This window comes from Anser anser (assembly GCF_964211835.1).
Source record: "Anser anser genome assembly, chromosome: 2".
NCBI lineage: Eukaryota > Metazoa > Chordata > Aves > Anseriformes > Anatidae > Anser > Anser anser.
Window position 1 is genome coordinate 36,123,730 of NC_139721.1, and position 17,010 is coordinate 36,140,739.

General features: G+C 40.2%; 1 protein-coding gene across 2 annotated transcripts in view; it reads left to right on the forward strand.

Moving 5' to 3' along the window:
• The window catches only part of CPA6 (carboxypeptidase A6), an 84,871-nt gene that overhangs the window by 35,943 nt on the left and 31,918 nt on the right, over positions 1-17,010 (forward strand). For both annotated transcript variants that reach the window (XM_083822327.1, XM_083822328.1), the window contains exons 2-3: positions 2,473-2,548; positions 16,175-16,299. In XM_083822327.1, coding sequence (XP_083678453.1) covers positions 2,473-2,548; positions 16,175-16,299 — 201 coding nt within the window. The remainder of the gene's footprint in view (positions 1-2,472; positions 2,549-16,174; positions 16,300-17,010) is intronic.

Below are 17,010 nucleotides of genomic sequence, written 5' to 3' on the forward strand. Positions count from 1 at the left end.
AAGTGGGATCTGATATTTGTGCTTTTTTGAGCCTTGAATCTGTTACCCACCAGCTGGCTAGCCTACAGAGATGGGTGTTAGCAGATAGCCTTCCAGAGTCTAGTGTCTTCCTGCAGCTTTCATAAATAAACAATGAAACTGCCTCGTCATACTGGCTTAACCATCTTTTCATAAAATACTAACAGTACCAGGTATGATAAACTGCTTTCTTTGTGCTCTCTAGGATCAGGCCCAGCCAGAGCCTGAGGCATTTCCCAATGATGTGTCAAGTGATCAATCTGTCACAGCACCAATATTTTCCCCTTTAAGCCAGGTCTTTCATCACATGAGAAATGACAGATTTGCTGAGCTAATCCAAGACAGTTTAGAGTGACATGTATTAATTCAGGACCATACCTAAATGATATCAGTTTCTTCCAAATTCCATTACCAACGCGTAACACATGCTTAGTTACTTATTTCATTAAAATCTGTTCTGTATACATGGGCTATCCCAACCCTTCCAGAAACTTCCAATGAATCTTTATTAGTTACTTCACCTTCACATGTCCTGGGCAATCATTGCTTCTTTTTACTAATTTCCTTCTTAACAGTAATTTAATACCCGTAGAGAAATGAGTAATGGGAAAGAATATTATTGTTGTATGTGTTATAAATTAAGAGCATCTATTTTTCTTGAACAGATACAGTAGTTGCGTGCTGTAAGGGGCCTACTCCTTTCTGAGTAAGTTCCTGTAAAGGAGGTTCAATTTGGCTCAGAAACACAGTAATTTCCCCTAAAATTTTAGAGCTGCCAAATTATAACAAGGATCCTTCCAGAAATCTTCCTTTTTAGGCACAGAATTTGCCAACTAAGGTCAGCAGCACCCAAGAAGAGTGGACCGAGGTCCACTTCTCCGGATACATCAGTATTATTGCAGACACATCCTGGAGTCCAACTGGGCAAAAACCTTTAAGCCTATGAAGTCTTTGCAAGACTTAAGAGTTTCAGGGCTTGTGACTCATCTGCAGGGAAAGCTCATCAGGGTTGAGAATCAAAACTGAAGAGCTCAGACAGAAAGAAGGATCAGAAGCTAACCAGTGGGAGCAAATGGTGATTAGAAAGAAAAGACAAAAGAATTACGGTGATTGGATAAAAAGGACTACCAGAAAGGGCCAGAGTAAGCCATTCCAGAATTCAGTGTTTAGTAATAGTGAACCCAAGAACCAGTGCATTTTTCTGAACCACTTACTGACAATACTTAATGTTTACCTGTAAATGACTTAAGAATTCTTGCAACAAAAAGGGTCCTACAAGGTCTTCAGCCACAGTACACCAAAGGAAAGATCTGGTGCCTGCTTCCTGAGAAATGGAAGCAGCCTGTGAGCCTTCCTAAGACAGGGAGGTAGGTGAAGGCACACTCGCTATTGTTGCTTCTGGTTTGGCAAGTACCTTCTGAGCAGACTCAGAAGTATCAGGAAGGTAAGAGAATTCACAGTATATTTTAGGGACAAGCTTCTTCTCAATGTCAAGGGAAATTCTACAGCAAAAAATTCCCAAATAATGAGGAAATTGGAGTTACAAAAAAAAAAAAAAAAAGTTAAGGGAATTCTGGCTAGGGGACAGAACTGTATAAATAAAGATGCACATGACTTCCATTGGCTCTTGGAAGAGAAGTACTGAATATCAAAAGTCTGAAGTCAAAGCCTTAAAAGGTAGGAAAATGCCAGGATTAGCATTGGCCATGCAAATTTATTTCAGACCTCTTGTGTATGGCTTGATGTTCTTTTAGCTACATGATCATACCCTGTATTTTCTGTGTTCTCCAGCCTCCCCAAGCTCCATGAGATGAATGGTAGTTATTGTATGGAGCTATTCACTTCCTATTTGCCTGTTAGCAAATTTACGTTCATTGAGATCTGCTAAAGAAAATGCATAAAATGAGCTGCTATTATCTAGAACTTTCTAAGCATGTATGAATAGCTATTTATGTGACAAATTTTTATGAAAGCTTTAATGGTTAAAGCAAAGGGTATGTCCTTGATATGAAAGCCTCTTGTCTTCCTAAGTCCTCTCTCTTTAAGGCATGAGACCACCACCACCTTCAGAGCCTTTCAAACCTACAAAAGTGATGTGTCTTTCCCAATCTTACCCTCAAAAACATATCTTATGTTTCTGAAAGAAGAATATTGTTTTGATTTGAGGCAGACTTTCTGTATTGAAGATTGCTTGAATGGTTGTTAGAAGCAATGAATAAAAGTAATTACAAGAAATGGAGGGGAGAGCTAACCCTTTTCTCTGTAAAGGGCAAATCACTTCTATGGAAGTGCATAATCCAGGGAGAAGGTTTAGAAGCATAGTTCCAGTTCGGCTGGCATTTTGCTGCTGCTGAGATAGAGCAGAAGTATGGTAGCTATCTCAACCTATTTACTGCTGCATTGTGCTGCTGTGAGGACCCTTAAAGTGCCAATTCAATGTTCTGTTATTGGCAGTGATAAAGTCATACGAGTTGTTCCTGAGAGTGAGAGGGAAACGCAGATCCTGAAGGCTGCATTTAACAGGCTTAAGGTGAGTTTGATTATTTTCATTCTTCTTTTTCTGAACTTTGTTGAAAACTGTAGTGAGTTAAATGTCTTTCATTTGTCATTTTACTCCAAGCTGTTTAATACTCTGGAAAACAGCCTTTGCCCATTAAATTCCTAATTTCCCAATAAAATGGCATAGGAATTAGATTCATCAGGCCTGACAATTTTAACAGGAAACATTTACTGCCTTAAAATAATAAAGGTGCCACACTTGCATATTTGCTCCTTTTGCTCTCTCACTTCTTGCCAGCATACACAATTGCATGCTTCATTATCCAGCTGATTATTTTACTTAAAACACTGAGTTAATTCAAGATATGAACACACACAGGAAAAGGAAGAAGTAGGTGGCTTTAGTCTGAGAATCTCAAGAGACAAATGAGAGTGTCCATAAGACTCACTGGCAAGCCAAACACTTTTTTCCCTAGCATTTTCCAGCAGATATAAATGAAACTTAATGGAGCAAGATCCTACCTGGTGCCACAGTAGCAGCGCAGCACAAGAGCTCTCTGCAGTGCTCTGCTTTGCTGACAGACCTACCAAAAGCACAGGCACTCTTTCCACAGCAGTCTGGCCCATTATCAGAGGAGAAAGGAGACCACCCGCAAGCACAGCACCAGACCCCTGCAACAGCACAGCAAGGATTGCTTCATGCACAAGCGCTGAGCTTAGGTACCAGGGGAGGCACAAACCTCGTTAATGGTCTTCAAAACGCAGACTAACCAAAGCAAAGCCAGGGAAGTAGCAATCTGATCACTATGCTGAGCTTGTTCCAGGTGCTGAACTCAGGTCCCAGGCTCTGCTATTCACCTGTGTTGGCTCATGCTCTGCCTCAAGGGCAACGATTGACTTTTTCCTGTACCTATGAAGGTAAAGAAGTTTGATGTGCAGCTTCACGGGCAGCACAGACAGAAAAAAACTGAGTAATTTGGCACAGTGAACTCAAGCCTACATTTGTGTCTCGCTGACAAGAGCTGTGTGGACACAGACAATGGAACACTTTGGTAAATTTGGCAGTGCTGGGATGTACAGTTTTGTGTCACACCAGCAGTACCAAAGTGCTGGGAGCATGCACAAACCTCTGTGCTGCTCACTGCCTTCAACTTCCAGCAAACTATTCAGCAGTCTGCAATCAATCTCTCAGTCTCTCTTTCTGAAGCCTCATGTAAATGATCGTGTTCTCACTGAGGCAAAGAATGAAGGTGCGTGTAATTTTATACTCCAATAGTTAACATCTAGGATACAAGCAAATCAAATCTGTCTGCATACCAAATCAAACAAAATGAAGATAGCAGAGCTTTTACATCTTCACTGAGAAGCATTCCATCTGTCGGTTATAATGAAGCTTTCTTGCTACTGTTCTTTAAGAAAGTGAGTAGAACTACCTTAGGTCACCCACCCCAGGAGAAGGCTCACTGCTGAGTGCTCCAGCAGGCAAGGCATGATGCCTCACTAGCTTTAAGCAGGTAGGCTGATGCACTCTCCATCACCTGTACATTTCTTAGTGCCATGTTCACTTAGTTCCCCACTCAGGATGCTAACTTTTGTGAATGCTACTCTCAAGACATTCACGTTACATGATAAATCTCACATTTTACTGCAAAAACACAACTTTGTTTCTCCCAATGTTCAGCAGAGGGTATGTTTCAATCCTATGTCTTATAGAGCTTTGCACTGTAATGACCAAGTTTCTTAAAGAATATTGTCTTACATTTATTTCTGCAGTGCTTACTAATGTCTCAGGGATACTTTGGTCCTAACCCTCAACTGCGAATGTTACAGTAATACCCCAAAAAGAATAATCATTTCACTCACAATTAGGAAAAAAGTCTAACCATAAACCCAAAAAATACATGTGGAAGCTGTTTTTTTCATTAATTTCTTTCCCATGGATGCTGGAACGCGAAGAGGGAGAACATATGTTTTTTCCTTTCTCCTCATATTGCAAACCCTGCAAAGCAAAAGGGTTACTCACCTTCCTGCAACTGTTTCTCATTACAGAGCTCCCTTAGGCTCCCAGAAAGAGATTCCTTCACCCAATTCCATCAAAGTGGGAGCAGCAGAAACTTGAATAAATAATTGCATGCTATAACTTTGAGAACGGGATAATAAAATTTTGGCAAAGTGCATCGGAATCTGCCTAGTTAATTAGAAAGTGATTGATTTCATTGAGGTAGTGAGCTGAAGGGAAGACTCAAAAAAAGAGAGTATTGACGCCCAGTCTTATGAAAAGAGGCTGGGTTTGGCTGCTTTTCAGGTCTTAGGGCTGTCCCATCTGCAGCTGCTTTGCTTCTCATCTACATGGGGTCAGAAAGAGACACCAGAGGTGCTAACAAATAATGGATATGTTTAACGTTAACTTATTATTACCTTCCACCCCCAGAAAAACAATCTGAGGTTATCTCCTCATAAAGTAATAGATAAATGGCACTTGTTATAAGTGCCAAGTATTCACAGTACCAGCAGGAGTTATTAGTGACTGCAAGTTATCAGTGCCTCCGAAGAATCATGTATGTGGAGTTGTGCAGCACCTCAAATCTCCATAGGACTCTCCCCTATCCTTCTCCTGACTCCCAGATTTCCAGAGTTGGAAACTGAACTGATGGTGGATTTACCTTCCATGTTTTAAACATGAGCCTTGAAGCACGATCCTGATAATGTGCTTAGAAGAAAATAAAGACAGTGAAACACATACACACACACACATACAAAAATCACCAATAGTGCAAAATAAGCTGCAAACAAAGCACTGACATAGTCCTAACACAGTCTGCCTGACTAACAACCGAGGGATGAACAGGAGGAGTCATGGCAGATATATGAACTGCTCTAATTACAGGGTACTGGGCTTTGGATTTTTACATTTTAGAGTCTGGAAACCAGAACAAGTTTAAGACCCAACTCCTTTGAATGTATTTTGGTTTGAGCAGTAAATTAATACCAACCTATCATGTTACTGACATGCTCTGTGTGAATCCTTTCAAGACATAACAGATTTGTACCTAAATAATGATCAAATCGAAACAATTCCTCTTTTTTCTTTGTAAGAGAAAGTATTTGAGGAATAACTGCAAGTATTTGGTTTATTGAAGAATATTAATGTTTTACTTAAAGCAATTTAAAAATTTAACTGAACCTGAATTATGATATGGACTGATAGTATTCTCCCCCACTGACAGGATTAAAAAAAAAGAGAAGACAGTGAAAATAAAAGTTACACCACTTTCATTATTCTCATTGAGAAGGATTCCTGCACTTGGGTTTAAATTTAGACAAATGTTTCTGTACCCTGGCAAGCTGGTCTATTAGAGGCGAGGTATTTTTCAAAGGTGCCAAAAAAGTTAAACTCTATAGTAATGTCAGGGTTAGTCTCCACATTCTTGTTCCTGAATTTCTTTGCATACAACAAACTATCTATCTCCTGATCAGCACTAAGTCATGACAGACAGAAGAACAGCTCACTTAGAACTACAGTGTTAATCAGTGATAGAGCTGGGACCTGGACGTCCAATCCTCCAAAATCCTAGGATAGCACTGTGACTGTAAGACCACACTACCCAGAGTTATATCCCTAACTTCTGATCTTCACAGAAGGGTGTTACTGACCACATGAAAAAGCAGAAGCAGCATGCCCTGAATGCAACATGCTCCATAAGCGCTGATGACCACGCTGCTGCAGCTACTGTTGGGTTGCTCTTTTCTTTTGTCTGGCAAGGGAAAGAGGAGACAACGCCTCCTTCCTCAGGCTTGCTCCTCGCTATGTCTTGTGGAGGGAGTTCGATTACAGACTCATGGTGTTCTGTGCTTACTCAGCCATTTCCCTCTGCCTTTAAAATCTACATTTATAAGGCATAGTCACTTAGCATTTGTCTCTGGCATGTCTTTCATAACCTAAAGAATTAAAAGGAAAACTCATCTCTGTCCAGTTCACATGAGCATATCCTCCTGAAGGACTTAATCATGAAGTCACTGAAAAGTACTCTGATTATCCTATGACAAAGCAGTGTATTTTGGTGTCAGGCAGACAATAAATCAAATGCAAAGCTACCTACTCCTTCTTATAGCCCGCTGACTTGGGCAAAGTGAAAACAATCATGAAGAAAATAAACAGGCATTTACAAGAGTGATTAATGTATCACTTCACTCATTTTGTTTTATCTGCCTGTTAACAACTGTCCTTACCTCTGATATTTCCTGAGCAGATTTTGTCATACGAAGTCTGCTCTAGCTTCTTTCTTTCTGTGGCCTGCTAAGATACAGAGACCTCCTCTACTTCTGGGGATTCTCTATTTCTTAATAATATAAAGTGTGCCCACTGTTGACAGACTTGCTTAAGAAAAACCCATGCCAGATAACATTTTAGAAATGTAGGAGAGCATGGGGAAAGTATTGATTTGTTATCTTCTAGAAGGATTTATCTATCCAACAGAAACTATGGGTTGTTTGCCTCACCTGGTTTGGGGAAAAGAAAGAAACACCAGGGAAGTGAGGAAGGAAGTGGGGAAAGCGCTGCCTTCTGCCATGCTGCATCCAGTGCTGTCGGAGTCAGCAGGCTGCAAGGTCCATCACTTTGGGAGGAGGCTCAGGCACAAAAGGAGTACTTCCTTCAATGTGCATTTATAGCAACCTGCGCTGAGACTTCCTTGGAGAATGATCTTGGAGTTGGCCGTGTGTCTTAATGTGTTTGAAGTATCTTAAAATATGCCCCCACTAATTAACTTGGGCAGCAGTGACAGTCTAGCCACAGTGTCAGTGACAAAGCTCGCAAAAGAAGTTGGAAGAATACTCGAAGACTTCAGTCCACATGAAAACCTGATCTCAAACAGGACTGCTCTGCCACCAATACTTGAACTATAAGGCTAACTCATACACATTTACAGATGGTATAGCCCCTTTAGACTTTTTAAACTTAGCATCTGGAGCTCCTTAGGATGGATATTTGCCTCTTTAAAAAAAAAATAAATCCATATAATGCTTACTATAATAAATCCCTTAAACTTGCCTGGAGTGTATAGGCTCTGCTACAGTAAAAATGCCATTGTCTATACTGAGTGAATAATGGATAATGAATGTTTCATTCCACACATTTAACTTTTGGTTCATGAATTGCCCAAAGGCAAATCACATTAGTCATAATCACTTGCTGAGTAATTTCCACAAATTAGTTTTGGTCTGTAGCTCCATTGCCCACAGTGCTTTGTTATTAATCATTATTATAAATTGATGCCTTCATTGGCCAGTTCAATTAACTTGTAGGTGACAAAACATTGCTTTTTTTCCCCAATAGGATGATCACAACTTGTAGACCTGAACCGCCATTAAAAGCAGTCAGCCTTAGGGCAGAAAATTTGTCTGCTGTGAGTCCTGCAAAGTTCCTTAAACTTGCCTGCATTCAACAAATAAACTCATCCACAGTAACCAAGCAAAAAGGCAGGCCAGATGTACTGAGTCAGGCTGGCCACCAGCAGCTTGCAAAGCAGCAGGAGGTGGCTGTGCCCCAGCCAGGCACGGCCGGGTCCCCCGCACCCCCCTGCAGCCCCCAGCTGGGGCCACAGCACCGCCACCCCTCCAGAGCAGGCTCTCAGAAAGCTCTTAGGCCTCATGCACTGCCGCATCTGCAGCCGCTTCTTAAGGCAGTACGTGTCTGAGGTCAAAAGAAATGAAGCAGGTGGGGAGACCCTGCTCTCTTTTGAGGCAAAAGGTCCCGGTTCCTGGTTGTCACTCAGTAATAAGGCAGCGGCAGCTGGGAGCCACTGCTTTGCACAAGGGCAAGATGCCATCAGTCAGCAGTAATTCTTGTCTCTGGCCTGCTCCTGTGTCAAGCTTCTTTCGATTTCTCTGGGGAAGAAAAATAAGAGCCTGGTAACTCTGTTTTCCCAGCACCAGCAACACCCCACACCCTTGAACACCTTTTGCACAGTCCCTCGGCCAGAGACCGCTGGAGCAGATACGGCAGTGAGTATGGCAGGGGTAAACGGCGGTGGAGCTCCTCCTCCAACTTTCATGGCAAGAACATTGCAAAGCTGAAGACCGGTTTGTGTATGGTTGTGACAGACTAAAATGCAGCAAATTCTTTAACAATTCAAGTGCATACTCATGGAGTTCTTTATCTTTCTAGTTGCTGATCAGTCTCACGGTTTCTTTATTGATCTCTGCTCTGAAGCATTCATAGGTGCTGATCTAAAATCCTAGGTGCTCTGTTGCAGCCCTTTTCTCCTATAAATATTTTCTCTTTTTATAGATATGAAACAAAATTTTATTCCTGAACCAGAAATACTTTTTTCAGGTTCATTCTTTTCACACCAATCATTTGTAAATTGTTACAGTAATCAATAAATAAAAAGAAATACTCATGACAAGAGTACCACAGTGACCTGAGTATTACAGAACTGCCCACTTTGTGTCCCTCAGGGCTCCTCTTGTCCATCCATTGTCTCTCTGTCCCACACCCCTCTCCAGCGGTTGACTATTGTCGTTTGTTCTTCCTTGCTTAGGAGACAACTTGAGAAGCCTGTTGCTAATTTATGAGCCCTTTCATGGTTTTAATTCTGTTGGACTTGACTGACAGAAACAAATGTCACATTCCAAAATGCTTTGCAAAGAAACTGGGATTTGCTCAGGTTCTCAGACCCTGCAGATTTCATTTATCTGCTCAGGAATTTTCCTTTGTAAGCATTATTTTTGAAGCTCCACTTCATTTAAGCCTTGACTGATAACTTCTACTCCATCGGTGGTCTACAAGCACTTTTTATCATATATGCCTGCCTGGAATCAGGGTTGTTTGTATAGGTAGCAAAGAAGCTACTGCTCTGTGAACATTGCTGGCATAATAGAGTCAGACCACTCATTCTTCAGTAGTTTTTACAAAAGAAATTCCTGGGCACAGCCAGGCAGTTTGACTTTGGGAGGAGCCAGTCTAGCAGGCCTTGAAGCCACAGCTCCATTCCCTTTTGATTGTTTTCTAGCCTCTACAGCAGCTGCTTATCCATTGTAATCCCTGAATTGATCCTGTCATTGCAGTTCAGGGAATCAGAAAATATCTTATAGGGCAAAAGGATCAGTTGGCTATAAATCTGATAGTTTACAGCTCCAAAGGCAAACGCTGAAAAAGGCTTTAGAGAACAAAAGTCCATCTGAAAATGCAGGAAGAAAGCCTGACAGCCTAAATAGAGCTATTCCTACTTTGCAGAAGGACAGAATTAGCTCAGTAGCCAGGGCTGTGTGCGTTTTACTTTGGACATATTACAAGCATCTTATATCTATATAGCCAGATGCTTTAGTTATCAGTCCAAATTTTATTCTAACCCATACAATGGTCAGATATGGGCAGAGAATTTCAGATACAGAGAGAATGTCAGATAACAGAAGAGGTTAAACATCAGTATTTCAGAACAAGTGTCTAGAAAACTACTTTCCAGGCTCAGAAGGAAAATATTGTTACAGGAAAGCGTTAGTAGAAGATTCACAATAAAACAGAAGATCCCAGATATAAAGAGTGTGTTGTTCTCATAAGATGCAGCAAGCCTAGACTTTCTGAGATGGGAGAAATCTTCTTCCTCTCTAACAGGTGAGGAAGCCTGAGTCCAAGTTCAACAAAGTCATCAGCACAACTCACATCACTTCAGCAGGAGCAGGATCAGACCCAGACTCCATTTCTCATGCAGTACAGCAACAACTACAAATTAACCAAGCCAAAAATAGTTTAATAAGAAATGAAATAGAGTTTAGGTTGCTTTATTTGTTTATTTTTGTGAGTCTGCTAAAGACTGCTTCACATCTTTCAAATCTACTTAGCCCGGTAGCATCTGTACTTGTAAGAATGGATATTCAATTACCACATAATTGTGTCTTCAGTCCTTGCTCAGTGGCTCTCTTGAGGAACAACCAACAAGTTCTTTTCTGCAGTGTAGAGTCGTGGGTAAAATTATATCAGTGTAAATGGAGTAGCCATATCATTACCGTGTTGTAGTTTCACAAAGATCTGCAAAACTCAAAACCTCAAGCTGTGCATTGTTCCCAGTCTATTACTGCCAGTATTATGACTGCTGCAATCCAGTGAATCAATCCCAATTTATTGGCACAATTATTCTTTCCAGCCTCACTCAAAGCAAATAAATACTGAAAAGTTAGAGCCAATTAAATGTCTAGTGTGCTAAATCAGAAACTTATATTACTTTGCACCAGCAACTAGGACTAACTTGTAAATCCTTTTAGAAAGCACAGGGAATCTCATGCTCACTCGTGGCTGGACCATTTGCTGCACTTAAAGGGAAGCTGAAGGAGATTTGCAGCCAGAACTGGCAGTTAAGTTCATCAATTGGCAGGAGTAAGTGAGGATGAAATCATTCCTGATCCTGAAAATATTTGCAGTGGTGAACACATTACAGAGGAGTAGTTGTACTTTTTCCAGGTGAGCTACAACACAGCTATAATTATCTACCCATGTCAGAGTCCATGGGAGTCATTCTTCTTTCCTTCCTTCTTTGCAAATGTACCAAAAGAAGTTTAAAATGTCATTCTGTTGCATACTACATGTGTTCATGCGAGGGGTGTTTGTGTATGTATACATGTGTGACTATATCTTAAGTGTTATGTGATGAAGCTTTGATAGTCAAACTTCTGACAACATTTGTGAGTCTAGAGCAGTTTCCACTTCTATTCTTTATATTCTAGTATCATATTTCTAACTGAAAACATGTCTAATGAGTTTCAGCACTGTTTAGGGTGTTTATACGTCTGTACATGAGCATACAGATGTAAATGCAAAACCCGTACATCCTGACAGAGCACACAACATGTTGTTAGAGCCATGAGCAAAGAGCATTACTGTTTGCATTACTGGCTGCAAGCTCCCTTTTACAAGAGGCTCAGAAATGCCAAGCCATTTCAGCTGATGGCGTCATAACAATAATTATATCCTGAACTTTACAGCTGACAACATTTCTCAAAGGAATCAGAAACTAGAGTCCATGTTCATAGTGATGTTAAGGGCAAGGCCAGCTTTCACACATGCATTGCTGTATACAACTCAATAAATACAAAATAATGTACAGATATTAAAAAAAATAATAATAGAAGTGTAACAAAATTACTTTTTTGTGAGATATAACTCTGATAAATCATGTAAATGCTTTTGTCCAAATAGCAGATGAAAATCATGGCAGATTTATCCTCGCTAGTTTCAACGGCAAGCATTGGTTAGCTCTTTGGCTCTACACATGACCATGGACCTGATGAGAGCACTAAGCATTGTCTATACATGCTAAATGAAAGAAGAAATTAAACACCCATTTATGAACATGTACTGAAGAACAACTGGAGGCTACTGTCCATGAAAATGTCTTTAAATACAAAGCATGAGCTTTGTATTATATTATGTTGTATCATATACTACTTTTATTATACCAAATGCTGTATAAGAAGCTGTGGAATGCTTTCAATGACTTAAAGAAAAAAGGGAGCATGGGATTTATGCAGTCATAAGTGCATTCCCGGGGAAGAGCAAGGAGACTGCTTTCTTCATGGGCTCTCTTTCCACAGGTGCAGAACTAGCTGGAGGAAAACCTGGAACTAATGAAGAAAAAGCACCCTGCTCTGGTTTCTTTCTCAGCAGGGCAACAAAGATTTGTGTACACCATTTGTGATACATAGGTTTATGCCAAGGAAATGTTTGTTTTATTTGAAATTTATTTCCATAATTTTAATTTTTGAAGATATTCTGAATCCTTTTAGCTCAGCATCTGAATATTTTTTAAATATTTGTCCCTTTGCCTTGTGTTGATTTTTCATTGTCATACATTGACATAAAGCTAGGAATATGATGAATGAGTTCATTTTTTCTGTAGTTTGGAAATTGTCCAGGTAAAAGCAAATACATTTACACCCTTCAGCTCTCTTTAGCACCTCAAGTTAAAGAGAAAGGCCTATATGAAACCCAAAGAGCATCTGCTTTCCTAAGTACAAACTGAATCCCAGGGACCTTTATGGTTGAAAGCAAGGTTGGAGCAAGGTTGAAAAAGGGATGTGCGGTTAAAAAAAGGATGCTTATTATATAATCACAATTAATAATCTCTTACACCTTGTTTGTTCACATGCTTAAAACCCCTGGGAAAAGGTATTTCTCTGTGTGCTTTTCATAGAAACATTTTTTGTCATCGAAAGCAACGCTCATGCCTCCAGTGAGATTCTGGGAAAGACCACTCAGTGGGCATATGTGGAGTCACCACTGACCCCAAGAACAGGCCCCCAGAGTCACACCTGAGTGCACCAGCAGGTGCCGAATAATTGGTCCCAAGTCTGAGCCTGCTGAAAAATCCAGCCCATATTCTGCTTGTTGTCCAGAGGCCAAGAACAGCCTGAAACAGCGCATGACCCCCTAAAGGCAACCTGGTGCATGACATGTAGGAAAGGACTTGAAAAGGAAACAGTACTGGAAGGCCCAGTCAAAGGAGAAGAAAATATTTAGGTTTACAGACATACACTAAAGCATATCTCTTTTCCTCTAGCCTCAAGATACTGGGTAAATTTTGTGTTTCAATTATTTGGCTATGTGTTCAGGAAGTTCAGTAGGATTTCTGCATCTGCTTGTTCTGGTTGCTGGAGAATCGTCCCACCACCTAGTGAATCTCACAACCTACACAACGAATAAATGTCTTTTGGTACTGACTGGTATACCATCCATAACACTGTTCAAAAAGTAATGTGTGATGTGTGGGGACAGGACACCTTCAAAAACAGTAGAGAGAACAGAAGAACACCACTTGCTAGCCAGTGAAGCACAGCATGGAAATCCAAGGCATGACTGCTGGAGGAATGATGCTGAAAAAAGAGCGATGACTTCGATGGAGCCCTCAGTATCCACTGTAGATGCAATGATGAGGTCTCCTAAACTCAGTCCAAACATGCCTATTCTGCAACCCATCTTCTGTTTGTTTTCATGCACAGTCTCTACACCATGCCAAGGCCAAGCTGGAAGCTGCAGTATAAATAAGATGTCTGTTGAAGAAATGTGTTTCTTGTTACATGCTTTATAAAGCAAAATCAAGTCAGCAATTGAAGTGCTGCTCTCAACAGCACAGGTAACATCTCCCAGATGAGCACTCAATACGTTGTTTACATTGCAAAGGATAAAAAGTGGAATCAGATGAAACCACACTATCCAAATAGGGAACTGGGTTGAAGAGGAGTGATTTGCATTCTAAAAATGGGATTTCTTTGTCTCACTTCCAGCGCAGTCCCAGTAGTGAAATACTGCATTTTTGTCAACAGTTCCTGGTGTGCAATATACTGCTGATTTCATCCTTTAAAAGATTAGTTGTGCTTTTGCTATTTCCTTGCAGCCAGTAATGTGAGGGATAGTAGAACACCTTCGGAAATGAAAAAGCTCCATGACGCTGTAACCAATACTGTGAATGTTGGTTTTTCCTCTCCATGATACTGAAGAAATTCACCAAGATAAATCCTGAATAACTATCAAGAACAAAGACAAGTTTCAGGTGTATCTCAATTGTGATTATTTTTCGTAATATTTGCAACTTTTATATCTCATTTTGTATGCTTAGGTATTAGGAGATGTTTCAGTTGCACTTAGCTTGTATGTAACAATTTGTTGTTATTTTTATAAGGATGTCTCATGCTGAGCTGATTGATATGCTGTTAGTCCAAGAGCAATGAAGTTATCCTTTGTGCTGTGTATTTTTAGGCATAAATCTTAAAAGTCAAATACATATTCCTAATTAACCATGTGTGAAATCAACCTCGTTGAATTAGGGGGGAATTTCACTGGATGACTATAATTAATCAAAATACGAAAGACAGATAAACTGACAAACGTAAGGTGTTAGCACAGTGAGAGGATGTTTATTTATAAGCTGCATTTAGCACCATTTAATTCATGAGTTCAGTTTGTACTGACCATCTGCCATAGCTGCTGTCAGCTTCACAAGCCTCATGAACTTTGCCAGTCCTGGTGTTAGACTTCAAAAGATGCTGTGCCTACCCACCACTGTCACGTGGATCTCCAGACCATATTGTGGCAGCATGAAACAAAGAGTGGTTTTGGCAGGAATAGGAGACACTGCCCCTGTGCTTGCATTTTCTCCTTCCGATGCAGCAAACATTTAATTGGATTAACTGGACTGAAGTCACTACTGCAGAAGCATCAAGTTCAGCATCAGATGCCTTCCTGGTAGTCAGATTACTCTTACTTACAACCATTTAAGAAATTGTTGGAACTAAACCTCTGTTACGAGATTGTACTGTCTTCTCAAATAAGGTTCAAAACAAGACTGAGATGTATTAGATATTTCCAAAATAGCTTCCGTGGCACAGAAGTCAGGAGCTTTTAAAACCTACTTTATAAAAACCTTCTTATAAACCTAGAAAGCAAGTCAGAAAAGGGACACTCATGAGCTGTGTCCATGACTTTCATCAGTGCAGCCTAGCACAACTGATCACAATAAACCTTAACGGATATTTATCATGTATTAATAATTTTTAAATTCTCTTTAAGAAATGTGAATACATGGTAGTGCCTACTAAATTATTATCTTTATATTCAGTATACAAACATATTTGTAAGGCTGGCGGATCTTGACAGATATTTGTTATATTTACACAGAGGTTGTTGCTGGTACTCCATTCCATATATTCCTACTGCTAGCCAGAAGCTCTCAGAAGAGGTTTGGTAACTTGTATTTGTGCCACTGGACTTGCACTGGTTGAGGAGAAACTCTTTTCACCTCCATTTAAGGGTCTGTACATCTGTTGTTGATATGGCTGAGCAGTACCCCACCATTTGCTGCAGGGTACAGAACACCAAGTTTCAATTCCCTTTTGGAAACTTTCTTAAAAATTCAAGTTCTGGGCTAAAATTTCCAAGTGTATTTCATATTTGGCAACCAAAGAAAGTAAAAGGAAACAAGAAGCATTCCTTCGGTATATTCAAGTATAGATAGCAATAAATAATTGTGCTATAATTTAGTAGCTAGCATCTTTTTTAGAAGATTGTGAATATTTCACTATATTAATCTTGCCATTTTGTCATTTCATTTAAAATGATTGGGTAGATCACAGCTTCCTTCGGAGCACTGATGACCTTCTGTTACTGAACTCTGATCTGTTTATTATCAAAAATAAAATGGTACACGTTGCAAACAACACAGGTGCATGTCACAGTTTCCACCTCTCCAGAGTGTTCATTTCTTTTACTGCACTAATGACTATAAAAAACACCTCATGAAATAAATAAATAAATAAATAAAGACTCATGGACTCCACAGAAGCTAATAAAACAGGGAATGTATAGTAGCCCAAGGAGGAGCACAAAGTTGGAGGTAGCCTTTGTTTTGAGCCATTTGAGGGGGCACATTCCTGAGGCCATTCTCTCTTCCCATTAGCAAATCTCCCAGGAGAATTATGGTAAACTGAACACAATAATTCCTCAAAATCTGCTCCATTTCCCTAGGTATTCAGCTGGACCAGCCAATACAGTTTTATTGTCTATACCATGTCTACAGTGTTTGCCTACATAGCTTCAAGCGTGCCATCTCCTGGATTTCCCCACCTACACTGAATACATATGAATTACAGGTTGGTTCCTGCACTACAGGTGGACCTGTGGCAGCCCAGCAGCACCTTCCACATCGTCGAAGGTACGGTCACCGACGTGCGAGTGCCACAGAACACATCCCGAAGTCTGCTACCCTTCCTCCAGCAAGCCAACATCCAGTACACGTAAGCCTGTGCTTCCTGTTCTGTGCATCTATCCAGAGACCTGGCCTCCAAGGCAGGTCTGCGTCTACCACACCAAGTGCACTTGAAAATATGTTCCATGTAGCAATTAGACTGGCAGACAGCTAGGCATTGCCAAGAAAAGAACCATTTTAATGGGAGAACAGAAAATCTCCCACAGGCAGGCAGTTTTAATTAAATGTCCTCCTTTGGAGTCAAGCTTAAGTGTTTTCAAAGTATATGAAATCACATCTGTTAAGAGAGGGATGGTAATTACTAATTCTCCAGTCTGCTTTGCCTCTCCCTGTGTTTAGCAGGAGCTAGGCTTGTTTACAAGTATGCTGTAAATGAGGAGGAAAGAGTTCATGAATTATAAAGGAACATACTGGTTCTGTTTTATAACTCTCCATTCCTACTGACCCTATTCAAGTCATATCGAACAAATGCACGTTAAGGATCAGATATCATTTACAGGGTTTCTTGAAAACATTCTAGACAGTTTTGAAGTATACTTGTCAAATGATATTTATCAATTTGATACACTTATATTAGACACGAGTGATGATCTTGTCATTAAAGCCTTTTCAGTGAGATGCTTAAGTACATGAATACTCAGCGAAGAGTTATTTGAATTCTCAAGCATCTGATGAATAAAGCCCTACATGAGGCTTTTAATACTTATTTCTCAGTGAGAAGATGAGAATGGCACAAAGC